Source organism: Schistocerca americana, chromosome 5 (genome assembly GCF_021461395.2).
Source record: "Schistocerca americana isolate TAMUIC-IGC-003095 chromosome 5, iqSchAmer2.1, whole genome shotgun sequence".
Taxonomy (NCBI): Eukaryota; Metazoa; Arthropoda; class Insecta; order Orthoptera; family Acrididae; genus Schistocerca; species Schistocerca americana.
The window spans coordinates 716,782,369-716,804,389 of NC_060123.1; the positions used below are offsets into that span (position 1 = coordinate 716,782,369).

General features: G+C 43.0%; 1 protein-coding gene across 2 annotated transcripts in view; it reads right to left on the reverse strand.

The window, feature by feature from the left end:
* The window catches only part of LOC124615688 (UDP-glycosyltransferase UGT5-like), a 162,296-nt gene that overhangs the window by 50,120 nt on the left and 90,155 nt on the right, over positions 1–22,021 (reverse strand). Inside the window, exons 3-4 of one of the 2 annotated variants that reach the window (XM_047143720.1) lie at positions 12,808–13,059; positions 466–786 (exon numbers count right to left, since the gene is read on the reverse strand). In XM_047143720.1, the coding sequence (XP_046999676.1) occupies positions 466–786; positions 12,808–13,059 (573 nt within the window). The remainder of the gene's footprint in view (positions 1–465; positions 787–12,807; positions 13,060–22,021) is intronic. The other variant, XM_047143721.1, reaches the window with a different exon arrangement.

A 22,021-nucleotide genomic window follows, 5' to 3' on the forward strand; every position in this document is an offset into this window, starting at 1 on the left:
GCTTCTGTAATTTATATTAACTGCACATTGAAGTACTTGAGTAACTTCTCCCTTTCCTTCCACTGCTTATCAACAAACGTGTTAGACGGTGGAGGTCGCGCAGCGCGCCACTCGCAGAGGCAGGCCTCACCGTGACCCCAGTTTACTGCCGATACTGGTCAACATGTTCAAATGGCTCTGAGCACTATGCGACTTAACTTCTGAGCTCATCAGTCCCCTAGAACTTAGAACTACTTAAACCTAACTAACCTAGGGACATCACACACATCCATGCCCGAGGCAGGATTCGAAGCTGCGACCGTAGCGGTCACGCGGTTCCAGACTGAAACGCCTAGAACCTCACGGCCACACCGGCCGGCCGCCTAGGAGAGAGGTCAGCCCTAACGAGGCCTAGAGGAGCCTTGAGGCTGTGAGGTAAGTGATCGCGACCGTGGCGAGCCACAGCCTTCTGGCTGCGGCAGGTACCTGGGGCAGCGGCGCGGGCTGGCCGACGTGCAGGCCGCCCACCTCGACGACGCCGGGCACCCTGGGGAAGGGCCCGCCGGTGCTCCAGTGGCTGTTGACCAGCACGAGGCTGGTGTTGCGCACCAGCTCGCTGGTCGGCGGGAAGTCCTCGCCGAACAGGTCGCTGGCCAGAGGGTCCACCACGCGCTCCGATATCCACCAGTTGCCGAAGCGCATGAAGACGTACCAGCACGTGTTCTGCAGCCTCTGCCAGAAGGTGAAGGGCGCAGAGCTCGCGAAGTTGATGGAGTCCATGTAGGCCGGGTTGTCCGGGTTCCCCATCTGCATCAAAGAAGTTTTCTGACAGCTGAGCAAAGTGATTGTTTTGCTTTAAGTGAGGCTTATTGGAGAAGGATGGTGCGAAGTGGGTGCCTTGTAGGAAGACATACGAACGAGAATTAATAGTGAGAGCGTTCACATTATTTCTGAACTATCTGGTGTCACTAGACATACAATAAATAGTTTTTGGAACTAAAGCGATAGTCATGCCACTTTTCTCAGCCTAAAACACTACGCTGAATATGCTAACAGTTAATCGACTGTTCCACTGACTGTGACCGCAACGAATGGTATGTACTGGAAGCTGCATAACAAGATTACAGTTATTTAAAAAAATAATGTTTTCCAAAATTTTGGCTCGAGTATGATATATAAATTACTTATGACATACTTATGATATATAAATTACTTATATACGGTACGATCAAAAAATTTCCGTTTGTATGAGTTGCTGCAGCGTATATGAAAGCAAGAGCGACGTTGATGCGAGTATATACTCGTCGACATTTAGGTAAGGTGTTAGTGTGACCTTCGAACGCAAACTTTTTGATTGCCTCTCATATTACCTTTAATTAGGCACATGAAACAACTGAAACTACTAGAAAATTTGCCGTTACTGTAGAGATTAGTCGATTAATGGACCGGCAGACAGCGCTCGGTAGATAACGAAAAACCACACAACAGAAATCACGCAACATACACGAATACAAAAGCACGAAAACTTGAAGGCGAATAAGAGAAATTCTGTCTGTCAAGTGACAATAGTCAGCAACTGTTACTACTCGGCAGTCTGTTTAGGGGTCTTGAGCCAGGATGCGGTCACAGCTGCGAGTTACCGACGTGCCGGTGCATCTAATTGTGCTGACCCGCTGGCAACACGACTGTAAACTGTTTGGTTCGGTAGAAGTGCAGCCTTTTCTGAACTTCTGAGGCTTCAGACACACAGGTCAGCTACTGCAACACGGGCGTCAGCTAAGTGGGTTACGCGTCTTTGTGATGTACTGCACTAAATTTGGTTACTATTGTATAGATGGTGTAAACATAAATTGTGGTTGCAGAGAATGTTAATCCATCAGATAGTGATATTCTTTTTCATATTATTGACATGCATCTTTTAAAGCAGAGTCATAGATTGAGTTGTTGCACTCGCTAAAAGTTTCACGAAGACATAAGAACTTTCTTACGTTGGATTTATTTTCAACCTCTCTCGTGTTTCATGATTTTCTTCCGAGAATACTGTGTATATTACAGTTTAACTAGTTTCTACTGTGGCCATATTTTGCAGCTCTTCAGTGAAGGGTTGTGCTCTCGATGTACGAGTGAAAACTTTTTTTAATTTAATTTCTCTGCCAGGCTTGTTTGTCTCTGTGATATACTGACACGAAGAATAATAATCAAGCTCGTTAGCTGTGTGAATGACATTATGCGTCCTTTATTTCGCAGAATGTTTGTGGTGGACAGTATGTCTCTTACAAGTCAGGCTCCGAAAACTGAGAAAGTAGGTCAAGCCACAGTACTGAGCGTCCTCGCTTAAAGGCGAACACTGTTTTGACCGGTAACTGGTACGATTGTGTGTTTCTTTCCGGTGTAGTAGCTGATCCATTGCCAGCGGAGGCTGACTGATGGCGACACGTATAACCACCGTTACGGTATATGCTGGGACATGAATACCACCGACACGTTTTTCGATTTTACTGTGGTGACCATAACAATACGGTGTCATGTATTTGTAACTCCACTGTGAACGAACGCCAAGTTTTACATTTACCAACTGTGTGTGACACACAAATCAGACTGGCAGGCAGAGCTCGGAGCCTGGGAAACGCAATCTACGTAGGAAATGGTAATCCAGAATATTACTCAGCAAGCTTTGAAGCTGTGAGGTGGCAGCCCCATCACCAAGCTTAACCTGCGCAGCGCTCGTAACGTGGCCTACTGGCTCACATCAAGATTTGCCTCGGATAATGGATTCAGAGGAAACGGACATAGGCTATGGAACGGGAATTGACGAGATAGGAACAAGAAACACTGCTTCACATTTGGGACATGGAACGTTCGCAGTCTTAATAAACCAGCTGCAGCAGCGACTTTGATATCTGAACTAAAAACATACAAGACAGACATTGTAGCTCTACAGGGAGTCAGGTGGCTTTCAGAAGGGACACACACGGAGGATAATTGTGTCATTTTTTATGGGGGAGATGAAAAACATCATGAATTTGGTACTGGTTTGGCTGTTAAGAACGGGATTGTTAATCGGGTTAATATTTAACAAAAGAATGTCTTACGTAACAATCAAACACCAGTGGTATGATATAACATTCATAAATGTCCATGCATCGACTGAAGTTTCAACTGAGGACGAGAAAGATGAGTAGGGGAAAGTAGGGGAAACGTGCGTACCTAAGCGGAACTCTTTTTTAAAAAATTTTGACTTCGTTAAATGAAGTTTATTTTATATCAGACTTAGAGCAACTATTCTAGTGTTTATAAAAAATTAAGATAACCCAAAATACTAAAAAATAAACACACCAAAAACAAAATTCCAAGACACTACCTAAGCGCACGGTTTCCTGAACGTCGGGGAAACGTGCGCATCGGGTGGGGTAATTGTGCGCATGTTAGAAGAATTGATACGCAGTAATACCTGGAGAGGAAAAAAAAACATACAAGGTTTGTTCCAAAGATTATATTGAAAAGGCACGTATTAGATTATCTTAAACATAAATTTTAATCAAATTTTACAAAATTTAACATAGTTCTGCACCATTGGTTTTCAAATAAAATGCAAAGTTTTCTCTGATGTTAGGGGCCTACGGATTTAACAAGCTAGATAAGTCCTTCACTGCACATATCACATGTAAAATCTTTAGCAGAATCATTTGCGGTACAAGCTGCATGGTACCATCTTCTGCACAAAGTACACCTGTGCCACAGTTCCCTGTCTGTACCGTGATCTCCACAAAGTCCGCAGATCTCGTCGTCGGCTCCTTGAAGTACGCCAGGGTCAAACAGCTCCATGTCGATATCATCGTCATTACACAGTGGAACTTCGTCAACATCTGAATCGTCTGATTCTTCTTCAGTCATCTTCTTTTTGTTTACCTTCTTTTGTAAGTGTTTCTTGCCAGAAGTCTGATTATCCTTTTTCTTGTTTTGAAGTCTCTTCTTATCCATACTTTCTTTTGCATTACGCTTAGGCCTTTTGCCGAGAATAAGCTTTCTAGCAACTTTTATGTTTATATTGGCAGTTCTTTGCTCTTTCACCTTTTTTCATTTTTCTTTTCTGTATCCAACTCAAGCTTTATTTTCATGGGTGTGCTAGTTAGTATTTCAGAGTGCTGCTTTTCTCTGGGCATTCTTGTTTTAACGTCAGTGGGCTTAGGCCTATCAGATTTCTTCTTTAGGTCAAAAGCTGGTAGATAAGTCATAAACTTCTTATGGCTTTCAGTAAAACCTCCCGTGGATGTTGAGGAAGTAGGGTCATCAAATAGCCCCACAGATGGAGTTGTAGCAGTCGATGTGGTCTTATGTGCTGCGGATGTTGAAGGACTGTCACAATCTGTGTCTGCTTCCACTCTTAGCTCGTCTAGTTTTCGAGCTGGGACAAAATCAAGTCCAGAAAACTTGTCGGGGTTGTATGGGTGAATCCCAGCTGCAAGGAAGCCAGATAAGGCATTTGACAATGTAGCAACTTTAAGAAAAGCATTCTTCACAAGTTCAGCAACTTTGTACTCAGTAATTCTCTGGTGCCCAGTTCGTATCATGAAAAGGTCATATTCTCTAGAAAGAGCATTCTTGAAGGGCCAAAAAAGGTTAGGTCCAAGGGTTGTAGGCGGAGGGACGTGCGCGGTGGCAGAGAGACCATGTGGATGTGGTTTTCTTTACAAAACTTGTAAGTTTCAATGGAAATGTGGCTGTTGTGGTTGTCCAGTATGAGGAGCACTAGTTCATCAGCTGTTGGGAGAGTATGTTTTTTAAAATGGAGAAGTCACTCATTGAATAGTTCTGTGTTGGTCCACCCATTGTTGGAACAACAGTAAATGGCCCCATCCAGTCCATTTTTCTGAAGATTTGCACTCATTCGTTTTCTTGGATAAATCATCATAGGAGGTATGAAATGACCTCCAGCTCTCATACAAACTCACCAGTGATGGTCCTGCCCCTCTCAGCGGAGCCGGCCGCGGTGGACGTGCGGTTCTAGACGCTTTAGTCCGGAACCGCGCGACTGCTACGGTCGCAGGTTCGAATCCTGCCTCTGGCATGGATGTGTGTGATGTCCTTAGGTTAGTTACGTTTAGGCCTAAGTAGTTCTAAGTTCTTGGGGACTGATGACCTCAGACGTTAAGTCCCGTAGTGCTCAGAGCCATTTGAACCATTTGAACCTCTCGGCGGAAGTTGCAGCGCCTACCCTCTTTGAACCTTTGGTAGCAAACACCTTATAACACTTCTTTTGTACAACGGTTATGCCAGTTTCATTTTGGTTGTACATTCTTGCGGGATCAATATTCAGTTTTTCTTTTAAAGTTAGCAGATTGTCAAAAAATCGAGTAACTTCTTCCTTGCTGAAAGCATTGATTCTATTCACACTAGTATTTTCTGGCTGCCGCAGTCTGATGGTCGGGTGGCGCTTAAGAAAACTGTACATCCAATCTTTGCCGACTAAGCCACTCTCTTTGTTGAAATTGTGGTTAATACCATTCTTCTCCATGTAGTCGTATGTCAATTTCCGCAAGGCTTTACGTGTTAGTCCATAGAACAAGTTGCAAAGAAAGCCGATAAAATCAACCATTTCTTGCTCAAAACTTTCTGGAAAAATAGACTTACACCCCAAACTTGGCTGTGTTACCTCGTTAATGGGCTTCGCGAGGTATTTTCGTATGGTTGATTCTGGTATTTTGGAGCTCCTACTGACTTCTCTGATTTTCCATCCATCTGTTCTTACTGCATGTATTGCTTGTTTAAGCGTGTCTACAGTATAACTGTACTGCTCTGATTTCCGGACGTACTTTCTCGGCATCTGAGAACAAAGAAAAAAAAAAACGAACTGTTGGTGGCCTGCTGGGATTTAACTACATGAGGGGGAAACGTGCGCATCGGTGCGCACCTTTACCCCATAGTGTCTTGGAAATAAATTTTGTCCACAATTTTCTTAAAATTAATTACAACCAAACAGGACTCACGTCAAAACATACCCATGACATACAGGCTTTAACTATATCACAAGTAAATTTTTTCAACGTAATAAACAGAGACTAAACGTCTTAAACCCCGAGGACTGCAAATTAGATCATAACGTCATGTTTCACTATTTGCAAACTCACTGAACGTGAGACTGTAATGGCGGCCCAGTGAGCAGACGAAAGTAGTTCGCTAACCTGCCGCTAGGTGTAGCACTGGTTACAAAGTTCAAGAAAGCTTTTAAATCAGAGAAACAGCGATGCGCATGTTTACCCGCTGCGCACGTTTCCCCTACTTTCCCCTACTGTGAAGAATTAGAGAGAGTACTCGCAAGTATTCCAACAAGAAATATGGGAATTATCTTAGGAGACTTTAATGGAAAAATGGGTAAAGAGTATATGTTCATCCCCACAATAGGAAAACATAGCAAGCACTCGACCACAAACGAAAATGGATTAAAAATAATCAAATTTGCACTGTCAAGTGATATGAGAATTTGCTCGACGATGTTCCCTAACAAAGATATACACAAAGGTACATGGTGCTCTCCAGATGGCAAAACAGTAAATCAGATTGACCATGTTATGGCAGATCAACGTTTCACTTCATTTATAAGAGATGTCAGAACGTACAGAGGAGCAGAAATTGGCTCAGATCATTTCCTAGTGGTTGGAAAGATGAAAATCAAGATGATTTGGAATCAACAACCAAAAGCAACACCCAAACCTAATTTAGACATCGAACGACTGAAGGAACTGTCTGTTAAAGAAGCGTATGTGATTGAAATAAATAACCGATTTACAGCATTGCAAGAAGCTGAAGAGGACAATAGCGTCGAGAAGGCTTGGGAAAGAATAAAGACTGTAGTAACACATGCATCAGAAAAAACACTAGGCAAGAAAAAGAAAACGAAGAAACAGAAATGGTTCAACGAAAAGTGTCAGAGAGCAGTAGAAAGGAGGAAAGAAGCCAGGATGCTGTGGCTGCGTAATAAGGAGAGTGAGGACAGGAGGGAGACTTTCAATGCGGTTAGAAGAGAAACAGCAAGAGTTCTACGAACAGAGAAAAGGAAATATCTAACTGGAGTCCTAGAATCTATAGATGTGGAAAGCAGGAATGGAAACTGAAAGAAGTTGTTTCAGTATACAAAGAAAAGTAAGACAGGTTATCTAAGTGAAAACCTATTCATAAAAGATAAAAATCAAAATATGCTAACGCAGCTGGAAGGTATCCTAGAAAGATGGAAAGAGTAATTCTCAGAAATGTTCAATTGCACTGATCCGCACATAACCTTCAATTACGCAATGTCTGAGAGTGACAGCATTAATAATGACGAATGTAGAATCACAGAACAGGAAGTGATCCACTCCATTCAAAAGCTGAAAAACAACAAGGCAGCAGGCGAGGACCAGATATCAGCAGAGATGTTAAAAGAGGGCGGAAGCAAACTACGCAAAGAAATTTATAACCTTATAACAATGATCTGGAAAACTGAAACACGGCCTGAAGACTGGAAAATTGCAATAATTTGTCCCATACACGAGAAAGGATACAGCACGTTTCAACAGTAAAAATATGATAACAATGGATATAAATGAAAGAATAGCCTCAGGGTCAGTATGTCTGTACTCACTAAGCAACCCACTAAAACGTAAAGCTTTGTCAATCACCACAAAGATGAAGATATACAACACTATTATCTGCCCCATAGTACTGTACGGTTCACAAAGCTGGACGCTTACAAAGAATGAAAGAGAAAAACTGAATGTTTTCGAAAGAAAAGTAATGAGAAAAATCTGAGGACCTGTGTTGGAGAATGGCGCATGGAGAATTGGAAAGAAACAATGAAATTTATCAGTTAATGAAGCAACCCACTATCATCCAGAAATTAGAAATTAGGAGACTGCAATGGACTGGACATGTGGCCAGAATGGAAAACAACAGAATCACCGAGAAAGCATTTGAAGGAACTCTCCAGGCAACAAGACCATTGGGACGACCTCGTACAAAGTGGAAAGATGACATAGAGAAGGACATCGCAGCATTAGGAATTTCCGCAGGGTGGAGAGAGGCTGCGAGAGATGGAAGGCGGTGGAAGCAGACCGTTGATGCAGCGCATGGTCTACAGGGGCTATGATCGCTGAGAAGATAGATCGATAGCAGTCAGTCGTCCTTTTTGCGAGTTTTATTCGACAAATCAAGGTTTCGGCTAATGCCTAGCGATTATAAATGCACTGTTTGATAATATCAAGACATGCCAGTCCCCTGTTGGTTGGGCATCTGTCACAGTTCTTTCAAGACCTGAAAGAACTGTGACAGATGTCTGAACAACAGGGGACAGACATGCGTTGATATTATCAAACAGTGCATTGATAACGGCTAGGCACTAGCCGAAACCTTGATTTGTCGAATAAAACTTGGAAAAAGAACGACTGACTGCTATGTTCTATCATTTGTAAATCATATCACAGTCGCTGAGTGCGCCCACGTTCCTAACGGATGGTAATCTGATAGGTAAGTTCCTAGGTAGATGACACACGGTACAATGATCACCTCGGAAATTTTAGACGAATCAACAAAATTTTATGCGGTGCACGTGCGGGAGTGGAGATACTCGATCTGAACAGTTGGTATGCGCTTCAGTTGTTGTTATAAGGAGTAGGTTGTCTACATCACTAAGTAATGACTAAATATTTACTTTCGACCGTCAGTAGATTACGTGGTGTCTGCCACAGACACGGCGCTGGGTGTAGTTGGTAGGCTGGCACCTGCCACTGGCAGCCAGCATCACGGCGAGACGCGGCCACGCAGCAGCACGCACCCGGCCTCCCCAGCCGCCGCACGCCACAGCCAGCGCCCCCGTCCCAGTCCAGTGTGTGAGAAGGGGCCGCCACGACCGAGTGCCCCTTCGCCAGGTAGCCTGCCTGCGTAGCGATCCCTCAGGTAAGGGACGCCCTTCCCCGCACTACCTCTGTCCGCTTTCAAACCGCCGTCTCCACACCTTACTCGATACAACCAGTACGTAAGGGACCTTCTTCTTCGACATCTTGGCCAAATACAGAACTTCTTTTCCGAAATCGAAATATTTATAACTTTTGGGAAACGAAAGCAATACCGACGATTATGTCGGTATGTAATTAGTTCTGCCGAGTATAAATACAGATTCCTCAGTCTGTACGATGGCTTCCTTTCACGCTTATTGATTGCGATAGAAACAGTCCATCGGCATGGGAGCAACAAGAAAGGAACGATGAAACGAGAATGCGAATGTACGCTAATCATTTCTTTTTGATCACTGCATTTGTCCCTACTTTAATTACTACAACTGCATACCCAAAAGACAATAGGGAAAGAATAAATGGGTATGTGAATGTTTGAAAAGAAGAACGACATACTCCATATTAATTTACTCTCTAAAAACATTACTTAATAAAGTATAGCGGGACAACGTTCAAAACATAACTGAAAACACGTTCACTAAATAGAGATAAGAACATCTATGATTGAAATGTCATCTAAAGTCCACTTACAATTTTAAAATGTTAGAAATAAGGAAATGAAGTAATACAGAATGCAGCGCTTGTAACGTACGTTGTTGTTCTACATTGTTTAGCATCTTAGGTTCTGGAAGGAAAAGCCGTAATTGTAATTATCTGCACTACAACAATATTCATACCAAATAAATTAATAAGAGACGGCACTGATCCCCCATGGTACACAAAACACGACAGAAAGCTGTTGCAGGAGCACCGCAAAACGCACGTGTAATTTAGACTAACGCAAAATCTCCAAGATTTGTGAAGTTTTACTGAGGCTCGAAATTTGGTGCGGATTTCAATGCGAGATGCATTTAATAGTTTCCACAATGAAACTCGCTCTAGAAATGTGGCGGAAAATCCAAAGAGATTCTGGTCCCAAATTAAGTAAATCAGCGGAAAGACTCAGTAAGTACCTTTACTGCGCGACAGCGACTGTAATGTTAGTGATGACAGTGCCACTAAAGTGGAGTTAGTAAATGCATTTTCCGAAATTCCTTCACCAAAGAAGACGAAGTAAATATTCCAAAATTCGAAATGAAAACAGCTGCAAACATAATTTAGAAATAGATATCCCTGGTGTTGCAAAGCAACTGAAATTATACTGTCGGTGACAGAGGAAATGATCAAATATCTTTTCAAAAAGTCTCTAATGTATAAGAAAAGTAGGTCTAATACATTTGTTTCTGATGTTCTTTAGTAACAATTAATTTTCAGTAGTATGCTCCCTGCTTTTACTGACCTGTTTAAAGATAATCAACAATTTAGTAAGAAATTTTAATTTTTAAAAGATTATAAGTAAATGTACTTAAGTAGATTTACATCTACTATAAATGTTTGCATTTAAACTTAAATAAAAAATATTTGAGGTGCCAAAATTGTCAACCTTAGGATCAGATCAGTTTTGGGATGTCTGTTTTAGGTGCAATTCAAAGGTTCAGTTCCCATTTTCTTTTACAAAAGTGTATACTGTCAGTATAACAAACCATGATATTTTAGGTGATAGTTGTGATTCTGAAGCTTCAGATAATTATTTTAGAACTCACAATCATTTAATAGTATGACCATAATATTGGAAGGTAGAAAAAATTTATCTTAACGTGACAACAATAGGGATACTTTTGTGAGGCTTGAAACACTTTTTAATTTTTACATTATAGGCTGATTCGCATCACACTTTGCACAGGCTTTGGACCGTGAAAATGATAAATGACCATCTACCGTTCTGGCGTGTGTAAAATCAGCCTAAACACGCTGAACTAATGTACACTCTATTTACAATTGCAACTTATCTTAGCTCCGATAATGCTGCTTCAATGTTTTAATAATTTTATCTCAGTAATCTCGGAGGACTCATTGGTCTTCATAGTTTTTAATACATTATTTTTAACGTATTTTAGTCCAGTTTCTGAATATGGGCAATGGCTTTCAAGCAAGGCCTAATGTTGACAGTCTCTTCACAATTCTTTACGATTATCTCTATCCTGTCGTCCAGCTTCAAGTACTTCTTCTTTCTCTTCTTACCTTCAAGATTCATTTCCAATTTCATGCACATGCAGTTTGTGAGCTCTGCTTCCTTTTTCAAGCACTCCACCAAATAGTTGATTCTAGGGTGAGGGTTTCTAATAATACTATTCATTTTGATGTGCCACCCTTCAACAGCATTCGTCGTTCGGTGCCATTTTCCGTAACAGTCCCACATTTCTATTGCGAAATCCTCATTCTCTAGCCAGTTATCCACAAAGTAGTCAAAAACTGAGAGAACTTTCCGTTATCAGGAGCTTCTGCATGAATCTCAATCCATCCACTGCTTACGTCCTCCGGTTTTACAACTGCCAGCGCTGCACATATGCTGACGTGAAGTCTTAAATCCTCGTTCTAGCGGTACTCCTCAGTTAGACCGAGAACTCGAATTCTTCTCCATAAACTCTTCTTCATATGGAAATAGAATCCATTTATTTCAGTTGTGGAAAAAGCTTGACGATTGGCCGATATCGCAGCTGCTTCAAAGTCCACCTTTACTTGTTTAGGACACCACTCAGCGACTGCCTGTTTTTTCAGACGAAACAGACGAACGTATGTGTCTTTCTTCTTATCAGAGAGCAGTACAAATACAGTAGGAAGAATGTTTGTTTCTTTAATCGGGCCTCCTAAGACTACGGGTATGGTGTAGATCTGTCCAAACTGCTGGCTGCATCTCTTAAATGTTCCATCCATAAAAAAATGGGAACATGTTTTTAAACTTTCTTTTCCTTTGCTTCCACTAAAAATCATTATTCTCACCTCTACTCTATCGTCTTCCAGAAGAAAACTACTGCCATCCCCTATTTTTAATATATCTTCATGAAGATGAATTTCATAAGAGTTCTTAGGCTCTTGTCGGTTCCCCCGCTCTTGCCTCCATCGACGACGCACGGTTCTCTTCATAGATTCTGAATTAGGCATCACTATAACAAGGTCATAAACTTTATTATGTAGATTTCCCATTTCATCCGCGTATATCTCCGATAACTGTGTAGTTTCTCCTCGAGACCTTCTCTTCGCTCTTTCCACTTGCTTTCTCACTTTCAGAGCTGCATCGTCAGGTGGTCCATAGAGATGTTCTAATACGCTCAACACTTCTCCGTTCCTCGAAAGCAGCTTTCGCTTGCAATGATCCGCTTTTCGGCGTAAGCACATCCGTGCAACAACACCTACTTTAGGTTCCCTCTGTTTAAGATACGCGTAACCTTTGTAATGAGCAGGAGGCCTGCCCTTGTTCGTTGTAATAACTTTCATACTGATGGTCACGTTAGGAACTTCGAAAGCAAACTGGGCGGGCGGATGAGGAGGAGGAGGAGGAGGAGGAGGAGGAGGAGGGGGGGAGGAGGAGGGACAAGGGACCCAACCCTTCGGAGCAGGTAAAACAGTGGCAAATGTCCGGCGTGGCAAATGTCCGGACACCCCACGAGCTGTCGTGTGCCCCCTCCAGTGGAATGTCTCCTACGACTGCAAGTACTCAGCCTCCTTCCCTGTTCTACTGTGTGTTACGGCCTTGGATTATTGTGGAGTGTACACTGGATTTGCTTGCACTTGTGTTCCACTGCAATGCACTGGTGTTAAGTAAACGATTTCTACCTTGCTGTTGTTGTGTCTTTCATTCTCTGTGTCGTTCCGGAGCCCCTACGAGCCTCATATATTCGACCGAGCAGTCTCGCTACGTACACTGCGAGTAGCGAGACTCTGGAGCTACGGGTTCGCCCCGCCTCTGGGCCACTCTGCCGCTCCCCTCCCACCAGTGAGGAGCAGTGCTCGGAGTTGTACGCACCCTGTCGTGGGCCCAGGGCATGGCCATGCTGGAGATGATGCCGACCAGCGGCGCGCCGAACTTGTGGGCCAGCGCGGCCAGGCAGTCGGCGTAGAAGACCTCGGCGACGACCAGGTCGTAGTGGTCTCGGGAGTGCGCCAGCCGCCGCACCTCGGGGTGTTGGTGGGCGTCGAAGCACATGGCCAGCACCTGCTGCCAGTCGCTCCACATGCCCGTCATGCCCTGGATGTCCAGCACCAGCTCCATGGTGACCTGCACACAGCAAACCGCTGGGTTCAGAACGTGACTGTATCCTCAGAAACCTCAGATGTCACCCGACATTTAATTAATGTACGAGGGGCGTTTGAAAAGTCCGTGCACAGACAGAGAGATGGCACCACCCGCGCGAATCGAGATCAAGTTTACTTAGTAGCATCTTTGGAAAGAAAGCACACCAAGTTTCAGCCATATTGGTCTATTTCTTTGTGTTTGGCATTCCAGTGAATCAAGGAAGTCGAGTGATGGTCGAAGAAGAATTTCTTGTGGTGATTAAACATTACTTTATGAAAGGCAAAACGCCTCATGAGACTAAAGAGAAGCTTGATAAACATTACGGTGACTCTGCACCTTTGGTTAGAACAGTTTATAAGTGGTTTCAAAATTTTCGGAGTGGCCATATGGGCACAAGTGACGCTGAACGTTCTGGACGCCCTATGCAGGTTACGACTCCAGATATCATTGATAAAATCCATGATATGGTGATGGATGACAGAAGACTTAAGAGATTGCTATTGCTGTAGGCATCTCGAATGAACGGGTACATAATATTTTGCATAAACATTTGGACATGAGGAAGTTATCCGCAAGATGGGTACCGCGATTGATCACGCTTGACCAAAAACGGAACCGTGCGAACTGTTGCTAGAACGGTTTGCAGCTGTTCAGGAAGACTCCGCAGGACTTTAAGCGTCGTTTTGTCACTGTGGATGAAACATGGATACATTACTATACTCCTGAGACCAAAAAATCTAAACAACGGGTTACCAACGGAGAATCTGCACCAAAAAAGCGGAAGACCAGTCCTTCGGCCGCAAAGGTTATGGCGACTGTCTTTTGGGATTCGCAAGGGATAATCCTCATCGTCATCATGCACTATTACAGGTGCATATTATTTATCGTTATTGGACCGTTTGAAAACCGAGCTGCAAGAAAAACGCCGGTGATTGGACCACAAAAAAGTCCTTTTCCATCACGACAATGCACCAACACACACCTCAGCAGCTGTGGTCGTAAAATTAATGGAAATAGGATTCCAACTCGTTTTACACTCCCCCCCCTCCCCTATTCTCCAGACTTGGCTCCCTAGGACTACTATTTCTTCACAAATTTGAATAAATGGCTGGCGGGACAAAGATTTTATTCAAACGAGGAGGTGATTGCAGCAACTAATAGCTATTTTGCGGACTTGGACAGTTCCTATTAATCGGAAGGGATCAACAAATTAGAGCAGCGTTGGATGAAGTGTGTAAGTCTAAATGGAGACTATGTCCAAAAAATAAAAAAGGTTTACCCAAAACACGTAAGTAGTTTTTATTTCTGCACGGACTTTTCAAACGCCCATCGTATGGTGATGATGAGGTCCCATACACCGACGACCGTAGGGGATGATGCAGGAGAGGTCCGTGACTTAGAATCTAGACTTGTCATTTGATATCAACAGACTAACAAATCTGTCACGGTTTTTTCTACCTTTGTATAGCTGCGTAGGTCGACTGTTGGTGATGAGATTGTAAAATGGAAATGGTAAGCAACGGCCGCATCTGAACCAAGCCTGGGAGGGAATCTTGTAGTTATGGACACGGGCCATCGAGCATTGCGTGGTGTAACTGTAAAAAACTCGCGTGAAGTCAGCAGAAGGAATCACTTGTGCTACCAGCAGTCCAGGTAGCACAGAGACTGTTCACAGGTAATTAAAAAGACTAGCGTATAATGGTCGAGCAGCTCCTCGTAAGTTACTCATTTCTGTAGTCATTGCTAAGCGACGCCGGAGGTCTGTAAAGAGCGACGCCGTTGGACAGGTAATAAGTCATTCGAACTGATGAATCACGCCATACCCTTTGGAAAACCGATGGAGGGAAATGGATTTGGCGAATTCCTGGAAAATGTTAAATGCCACCATGTGCCAGCTCTACAGTACAGAGGAGGTAGAGTTACGATAGAGTTTTTCATGGTTAGGATTTGATACCCCTATTGCGCTTAAGAAAACAATAAATCCGGAAGGATTACATATTACATAATTATGTACTGCGTACAGTAGAGGAGCGGTTTGGAGACGATTATTTTAGTTTATCAGCGTAACAATGCCCCCTGTAATTAAAGCACCTCCTGAGAGATAATGATTTGTGTGGACAGTAAACTTCCTGCGATGTACTGCACTTCCCAGAGTCCTGACCACAACCCAGTGGAACACGTCTGGCATGAGTAAGGAAGTCGACACCGCTCCAAACCCCCCTGTCCATTACTACGTCCTCTGGTTTCGGCTCTTGAAGAGTAATGCGCTGGAATTTCTCCACAGACATTGAGGCACCTCACTGAAATTGTTTCATAGCGGACTCCAAGCCGTCATAAAGACGACGTGAGAGCACATCCCACATTAATGTCCATTACTTGGTGTGTGGACTCTTTTGATCAGATAGTGTAGACTATACCAAATGTCAAGGAAGCTAGTCTTCAATGCTGAACATATGTTGGGAAAAAGGTACTGAGAAGTCAGTCCGACAAAGTGCTTGAGCAGCCTAATCGCTGAAAGCGATCGTTACCGAAAAGTGGAAAACCTGGAAAGATCCTCGTGTCTGTAAAAGAGTCCTGTATAGTCATATTGTAATCATACTGACATATTCAATGCTATGTTTATAACTACAACATGTTATCGTAAATACACAATTGTATGGCTTGTTGGCTCGCAGTCTCACAGAATTTTTTAAGAGTTGATAGTGCATTGTGATATTGTAATACAATATTTGCAGTCAATGGCGAATATGAAATTTTTAAGGAAAGTTGCCGTAAATGCTGAAGAGAATCACAGTTTTTGCTCACATTAATTTATACCAGGACCAGCACTCTAGCAAACCTGAATAGTTTATTCACCTTCCCTTTTGGAAACGCAATTAAAGTTAGGAGCCAACGGCCTTGCCGCAGTGGTAACACCGGTTGCCGTCAGATCAGCGAAGTTAAGCGCTGTCGGGCTGGCCTAGCACCTAGAGCCGAGCGCTGTTGGCAAGCAGGCTGCACTCAGCCCTTGTGAGGCAAAACTGAGGAGCTACTTAACTGAGAAGTAGCGGCTCCGGTTTCGGAAACTGACATACGACTTGGAGAGCGGTGTGCTGATCACATGCCTCTCCATATCCGCATCCAGGGACGCCTGTGGGCTTAGGATGACACGGCGGCCAGTCGGCACCATTGCGCCTTGGTGGCCTGTTCGGGAGGAGTTTAGCTTAGTTTAATTAAAGTTAGGAAAGAAGAAATAAAAAAGTTTGACGTGTGCCTGTGACACTGTAATTCAGTCAGAGACGGCAAAGGACTCGGGAGGTCAACTGAACAGCATGGATAGTGTGTTGGAAATGGTTATACGGTGATTATCAGCAAAAGTAATACAATCATAATGGAATATTGCCGAATTAAATCATGGGATGCACAGGAATTTATTCCTAAGCTGGAAAACGAGACACTAAAAGCTGTAGATGAGTTTTGCTATTCGGGTAGCAAAGTAACAGACGATGGTCGAAGTAGAGATGATATAAAATACAAACTGGGAATGACAAGAAGTTTCTTAATACGTTATAGAAAGATTTTTCTGAATGTATTCGTCCGTAGTGTCACGCTGTTCGGTAGTGAAACGTAGATTATAAACAGACCAAACAGGAAGAGAACAGAATTTTTGGAAATGTGTTACAGAATGGTGTTGAAGATTAGATCGGTAGAATGTATACAATAAACAGTAAAGACGTACTGAGTCGAACTGGGGAGAAAGGAATATTATGTGAAAACATGTCTAAAAGAAGGGGTTGGTCGATGGGACACTTCGTGAGATATCAAGGTAAGTGAATTTGGTAACGCAAGAAAGTGTGTGTGCGGGCGGAGGGGCGGGGGGGGGGGGGGGGGGGGGAGGTAGGGGGGGGGGAGTGAAAGGGAGGAGTTACAAGTTGTAGAGGTATACCATGCCACGAATACAGTAAGTGGGTTCACAAATGGATATCGGTTGCAGAATTTATGCAAAGAGGTAAAAAATTCAGTGCATAGACCAATCGAGAACTGCGTCAAACTACTCTTACACAACACAACAAACAACAATAAGTCTCCTCAATATTAAAGGAAAAAATATTTCTGTTCCTGAACTTTTGGAGACTGTGTTCACTGAAACCGACGACAGAAGCTTCATATCAGCGCACACTACGCTGCAGAGTGAAAATCTCATTCTGGAACAGATATTGTTAGTTGGAGCTAGACGCATAGGGCATTTCATTTCGGAAAATGATCGAGAGCAGCGGCATTTGTAAAGACTTGTTAGTGCTAACATACAAGCAGCACTACGTGAAATAAACGCAGAAATCAGTATGGGACGTACGATGAACGTATCAGTTAGGTAAAAATTTGGCGTTAACGGGTTGTGGCAGTAGACTACAAACGCGAGCGCGTTTGCTAACGATAGCCGGCACGGTAGCTCAGCGTGCTCGGTCAGAGGGTTAGCTACCCTCTGCAATAAAAAAAAAAAAAAAAACTGAGTGAACAGATCAACGAAGAACCGAAATGGGTGTCATAGGACGTCCGCCACGAACAAATACAACGAACAATATAGAACAAAATGAGTTTAAAAAAAACTAAGACGGCAAGTCATCGTCTTCAACGCCTCTCCTGGGCTCGTGACCATATCGGTTGGATTCTAGACGACTGGAAAACCGTCGACTGGTCAGATGAGCTCCAATTTCAGTTGGTACCAGGTGATGGTTCGGTTAGAGTGTGGCGTACCCTCCACGAAGCCATGGACCCAAGTTATCAATAGGAGACTGTGCAATGTGGCGATGGCTCCATAGTAGTGTGGGCTATGTTTATGGAATAATCTGGGTCCTCTGGTCCACTGAATCGATCACTGACTGGAAACGGTTATGTTCAGCTACTTGGAGACTGTTTGCAGCAAGTCATGAACTTCATGTTAACAAAAACGATGGAATTTTTATGGATGACAGTGCGCCATGTCAGAACATTCTGGACAATTCGAGTGGATGATTTGGTCACCCACATCACCCGACATGAATCCCTTTGAACATTTATGGGACTTAATGGAGAGGTCAGTTCGTGCACAAAATACGTCACCGGCAATACTTTGGCTCCAGGGAACTTACAACGACTTTTTGAGTCCATGCCACGTCGAGATGGTGCACTATATTAGGAGGCATCCCATAATTTTCTTCACCTCAGTGTAATTTGACCATTATCAAGTCATTTATTACCGCGTTAGTACAAATTGTGACCTGATTAGCGTGCTTTATGAGCAAATTAGCACTATATGATTCTTATCAGATGATGTATGACATATTATCATAATTTATAGCGTCCAAAATAGCTGAACAATGACGTCACAAGCTCAACTCTCCGACTGGAACTAGCTCTCAAGGTCAACAAGATGGCAGAAGATCAACAAAATGGGTGTCACAGTGAACCGTTGCCCAAGGTCACCCCTGTGCAAGACAGGTCTGGAGCAGCCTTCTCCAGAAGACGAAACCTGATGGATAATTACAAGATACAACAGAGCAGTCACACTACTGTGTTTTATATGGTTAGGAAGGATGGGGCAGTTACGAAATCTGATTATTTGCAGGACTTCTTAAACACAGCTACACTGTGATTAATTCTGGATATGACACTCTGGAGGTCGTTCTATGGCAGACAGGACAATTACGGAGCGTTTATTACGCAAAATGCAGACGCGGGAGAATATCGTGCTTGGTTTCTCTGCGGAGAACTGCTGTAGAGGTGACAAAAGATAACGTAACTGATAGAGATAAGCGGTTACTGAGAAGTAGCCGCTCATCTAATACTATCAGTTATTTCAATAACTTCCAACAGTGCCTTGATCCATCTGTTTACCGAAGATCGTACAACGCTTTCGCGTCATGTCAGGTCTAGCCACAAGAGAGAGGGATAGACCATCAGGAAGGTGCTCTGTAGGTCGTGGAAATAACTGTGATACTGCGGGCCATCTGTTCATGGAACAGCGTGCTACACTTTTGTGCGCTCTCTCTAGACACTACTTTCAGCACAAAGTTGGTCACAGAGCGGTGGCTTAAGGGGGCGACCGTAAAGTCGTTTCACGTGCACGGTCGTTCCCTTGAGCCACCGCGCTGTTTGTCAGTTCAGTTTTGGCGGGTAATACCAATTGTAATTATAAGGAATTCGAGCGACTATGGAAATAGCTGCCAGATGTCGGTATTTTTCTGTGGCAGTTATCGCCACAGTTCTTGTTCTCTGGGACTTAACGGGCTACCACCACAGGTACTTTAGAAGTTGCTAAATGCGTTGCAGACTCCAGTTAAGGGTCGTAGAAGCCGCTGATATTTCCAGAGAGAGTAATTATCGAAGTGAACAAGTATTTTCGTACTGCTACGGAAATAACCGCTGGCCAGGAATCACACACCTGTGTAGTAATTTTGTAAGAACATATTGTGTTAATTTAGGGCAGTAAACTCGTGCCAGCATAACACAAAATGTAGAAAACCTCCAACCCTCTCAAAAAATGTGCTTAATAATTTGTGGCGTTATTGTGAGGAGAAACACTCACTGTGTTTGATCTCGTACATAGTACGGAAAGCTATGAAGCATTGTAAAGAGTGTGCAATATATTTTGCCGGTCGATGTGGCCGAGCGGTTCTAGGCGCTACAGTCTGGAACCGCGTGACCCTACGGTCGCAGGTTCGAATCCTGCCTCGGTCATGGATGTGCGTGATGTCCGTAGGTTAATTAGGTTTAAGTAGTTCTAAGTTGTAGGGGACTGATGACCTCAGAAGTTAAGTCCCATAGTGCTCAGAGCCATTTTTTGGCAATATATTTTTTGAGATTTTATCCTTTATGCTTTTTGATTTATTCGAGTATTATTGGTGATCTGTAATAGAAAATAGTTGACTATCTTCTCAAATTGTACCATATCCTTAATGCTTCGTAGTCTTTCGCCATTGACTTGGAAACATTTTCTACAAGTATTAAGCATATCAGTTTTATACTGGAAAATTGTACGATGGAATACTTCAGACACATGTATGGCGAATTAAGCATTTCATGGAGGCACATTTGAAATGGATACAGGTGTGTACAATAAAAACCAGGTCAGATATTTGTCAGTGGTATTTAAATAAAAGTATAGATTTACTTACATTACGGCCTACTAGTATTTGTGCATACTACATGAACATATTTGAACAATATATGCTTTTCTGATTTCAAAGAGGCCAAGTCAGTTCATTTCCTATTACGTTAGGTAACACTGAAAATATAGTAGGGGTCAGTGAAGTGAAATCGAAAGAAGACAGGGATTTCTGGTCAGATGAGTACAGAATAATATCAACAGCAACAGATAGTAGGGGTCAGTGAAGTGAAATCGAAAGAAGACAAGGATTTATGGACAGATGAGTATAGAATATTATCAACAAACACACTCACAGGTCATACTGGACTCGACAGTCCATTACCGCAGCAACGTATTTTCGCCACCTGTCCCTGTCTTGGGCTATTTCCTTCCATTCACCTTCAATACCTAGGCTCCTCAAATCAGCCTTCACATTGTCCTCCCATCTACGCCTCAGTCTCCCCACAGGACGTTTTCCCTCTAAGTGCCCTACCAGCACTCTGCGCGCTGCCCTGCCCTCATCCATTCGAGCTACGTGACCCGCCCATCGCAGCCTACGTGATAATAATGATTATGTCAGGGCTTGAATAGAGTTCGTGAAGCTCTTCGTTATGCAGTTTTCGCCACTCTCCGCTAATGTCATCCCTTTTTGCTCCAAAAATTTTCCTCAAAATTTTGTTTTCAAATACTCGAAACGGCTTTTCATTTTGTACAGTGAGGGGCCAAGTCTCACACCCATACAGTATAACTGGTAGAATAATGTTGTTGTTGTTGTGGTCTTCAGTCCTGAGATTGGTTTGATGCAGCTCTCCATGCTACTCTATCCTGTGCAAGCTTTTTCATCTCCCAGTACCTACTGCAACCTACATCCTTCTGAATCTGCTTAGTGTATTCATCTCTTGGTCTCCCTCTACGATTTTTACCCTCCACGCTGCCCTCCAATACTAAATTGGTGATCCCTTGATGCCTCAGAACATGTCCTACCAACCGATCCCTTCTTCTGGTCAAGTTGTGCCACAAACTTCTCTTCTCCCCAATCCTATTCAATACTTCCTCATTAGTTATGTGATCTACCCATCTAATCTTCAGCATTCTTCTGTAGCACCACATTTCGAAAGCTTCTACTCTCTTCTTGTCCAAACTATTTATCGTCCATGTTTCACTTCCATACATGGCTACACTCCATACGAATACTTTCAGAAATGACTTCCTGACGCTTAAATCAATACTGGATGTTAACAAATCTCTCTTCTTCAGAAACGCTTTCCTTGCCATTGCCAGTCTACATTTCATATCCTCTCTACTTCGACCATTATCAGTTATTTTGCTCCCCAAATAGCAAAACTCCTTTACTACTTTAAGTGCCTCATTTCCTAATCTAATTCCCTCAGCATCACCCGACTTAATTAGACTACATTCCATTATCCTTGTTTTGCTTTTGTTGATGTTCATCTTATATCCTCCTTTCAAGACACTGTCCATTCCATTCAACTGCTCTTCCAAGTCCTTTGCTGTCTCTGACAGAATTACAATGTCATCAGCGAATCTCAAAGTTTTTATTTCTTCTCCATGAATTTTAATACCTACTCCGAATTTTTCTTTTGTTTCCTTTACTGCTTGCTCAATATACAGATTGAACAACATCGGGGAGAGGCTACAACCCTGTCTTACTCCCTTCCCAACCACTGCTTCCCTTTCATGTCCCTCGACTCTTATAACTGCCATCTGGTTTCTGTACAAATTGTAAATAGCCTTTCGCTCCCTGTATTTTACCCCTGCCACCTTTAGAATTTGAAAGAGAGTATTCCAGTCAACATTGTCAAAAGCTTTCTCTAAGTC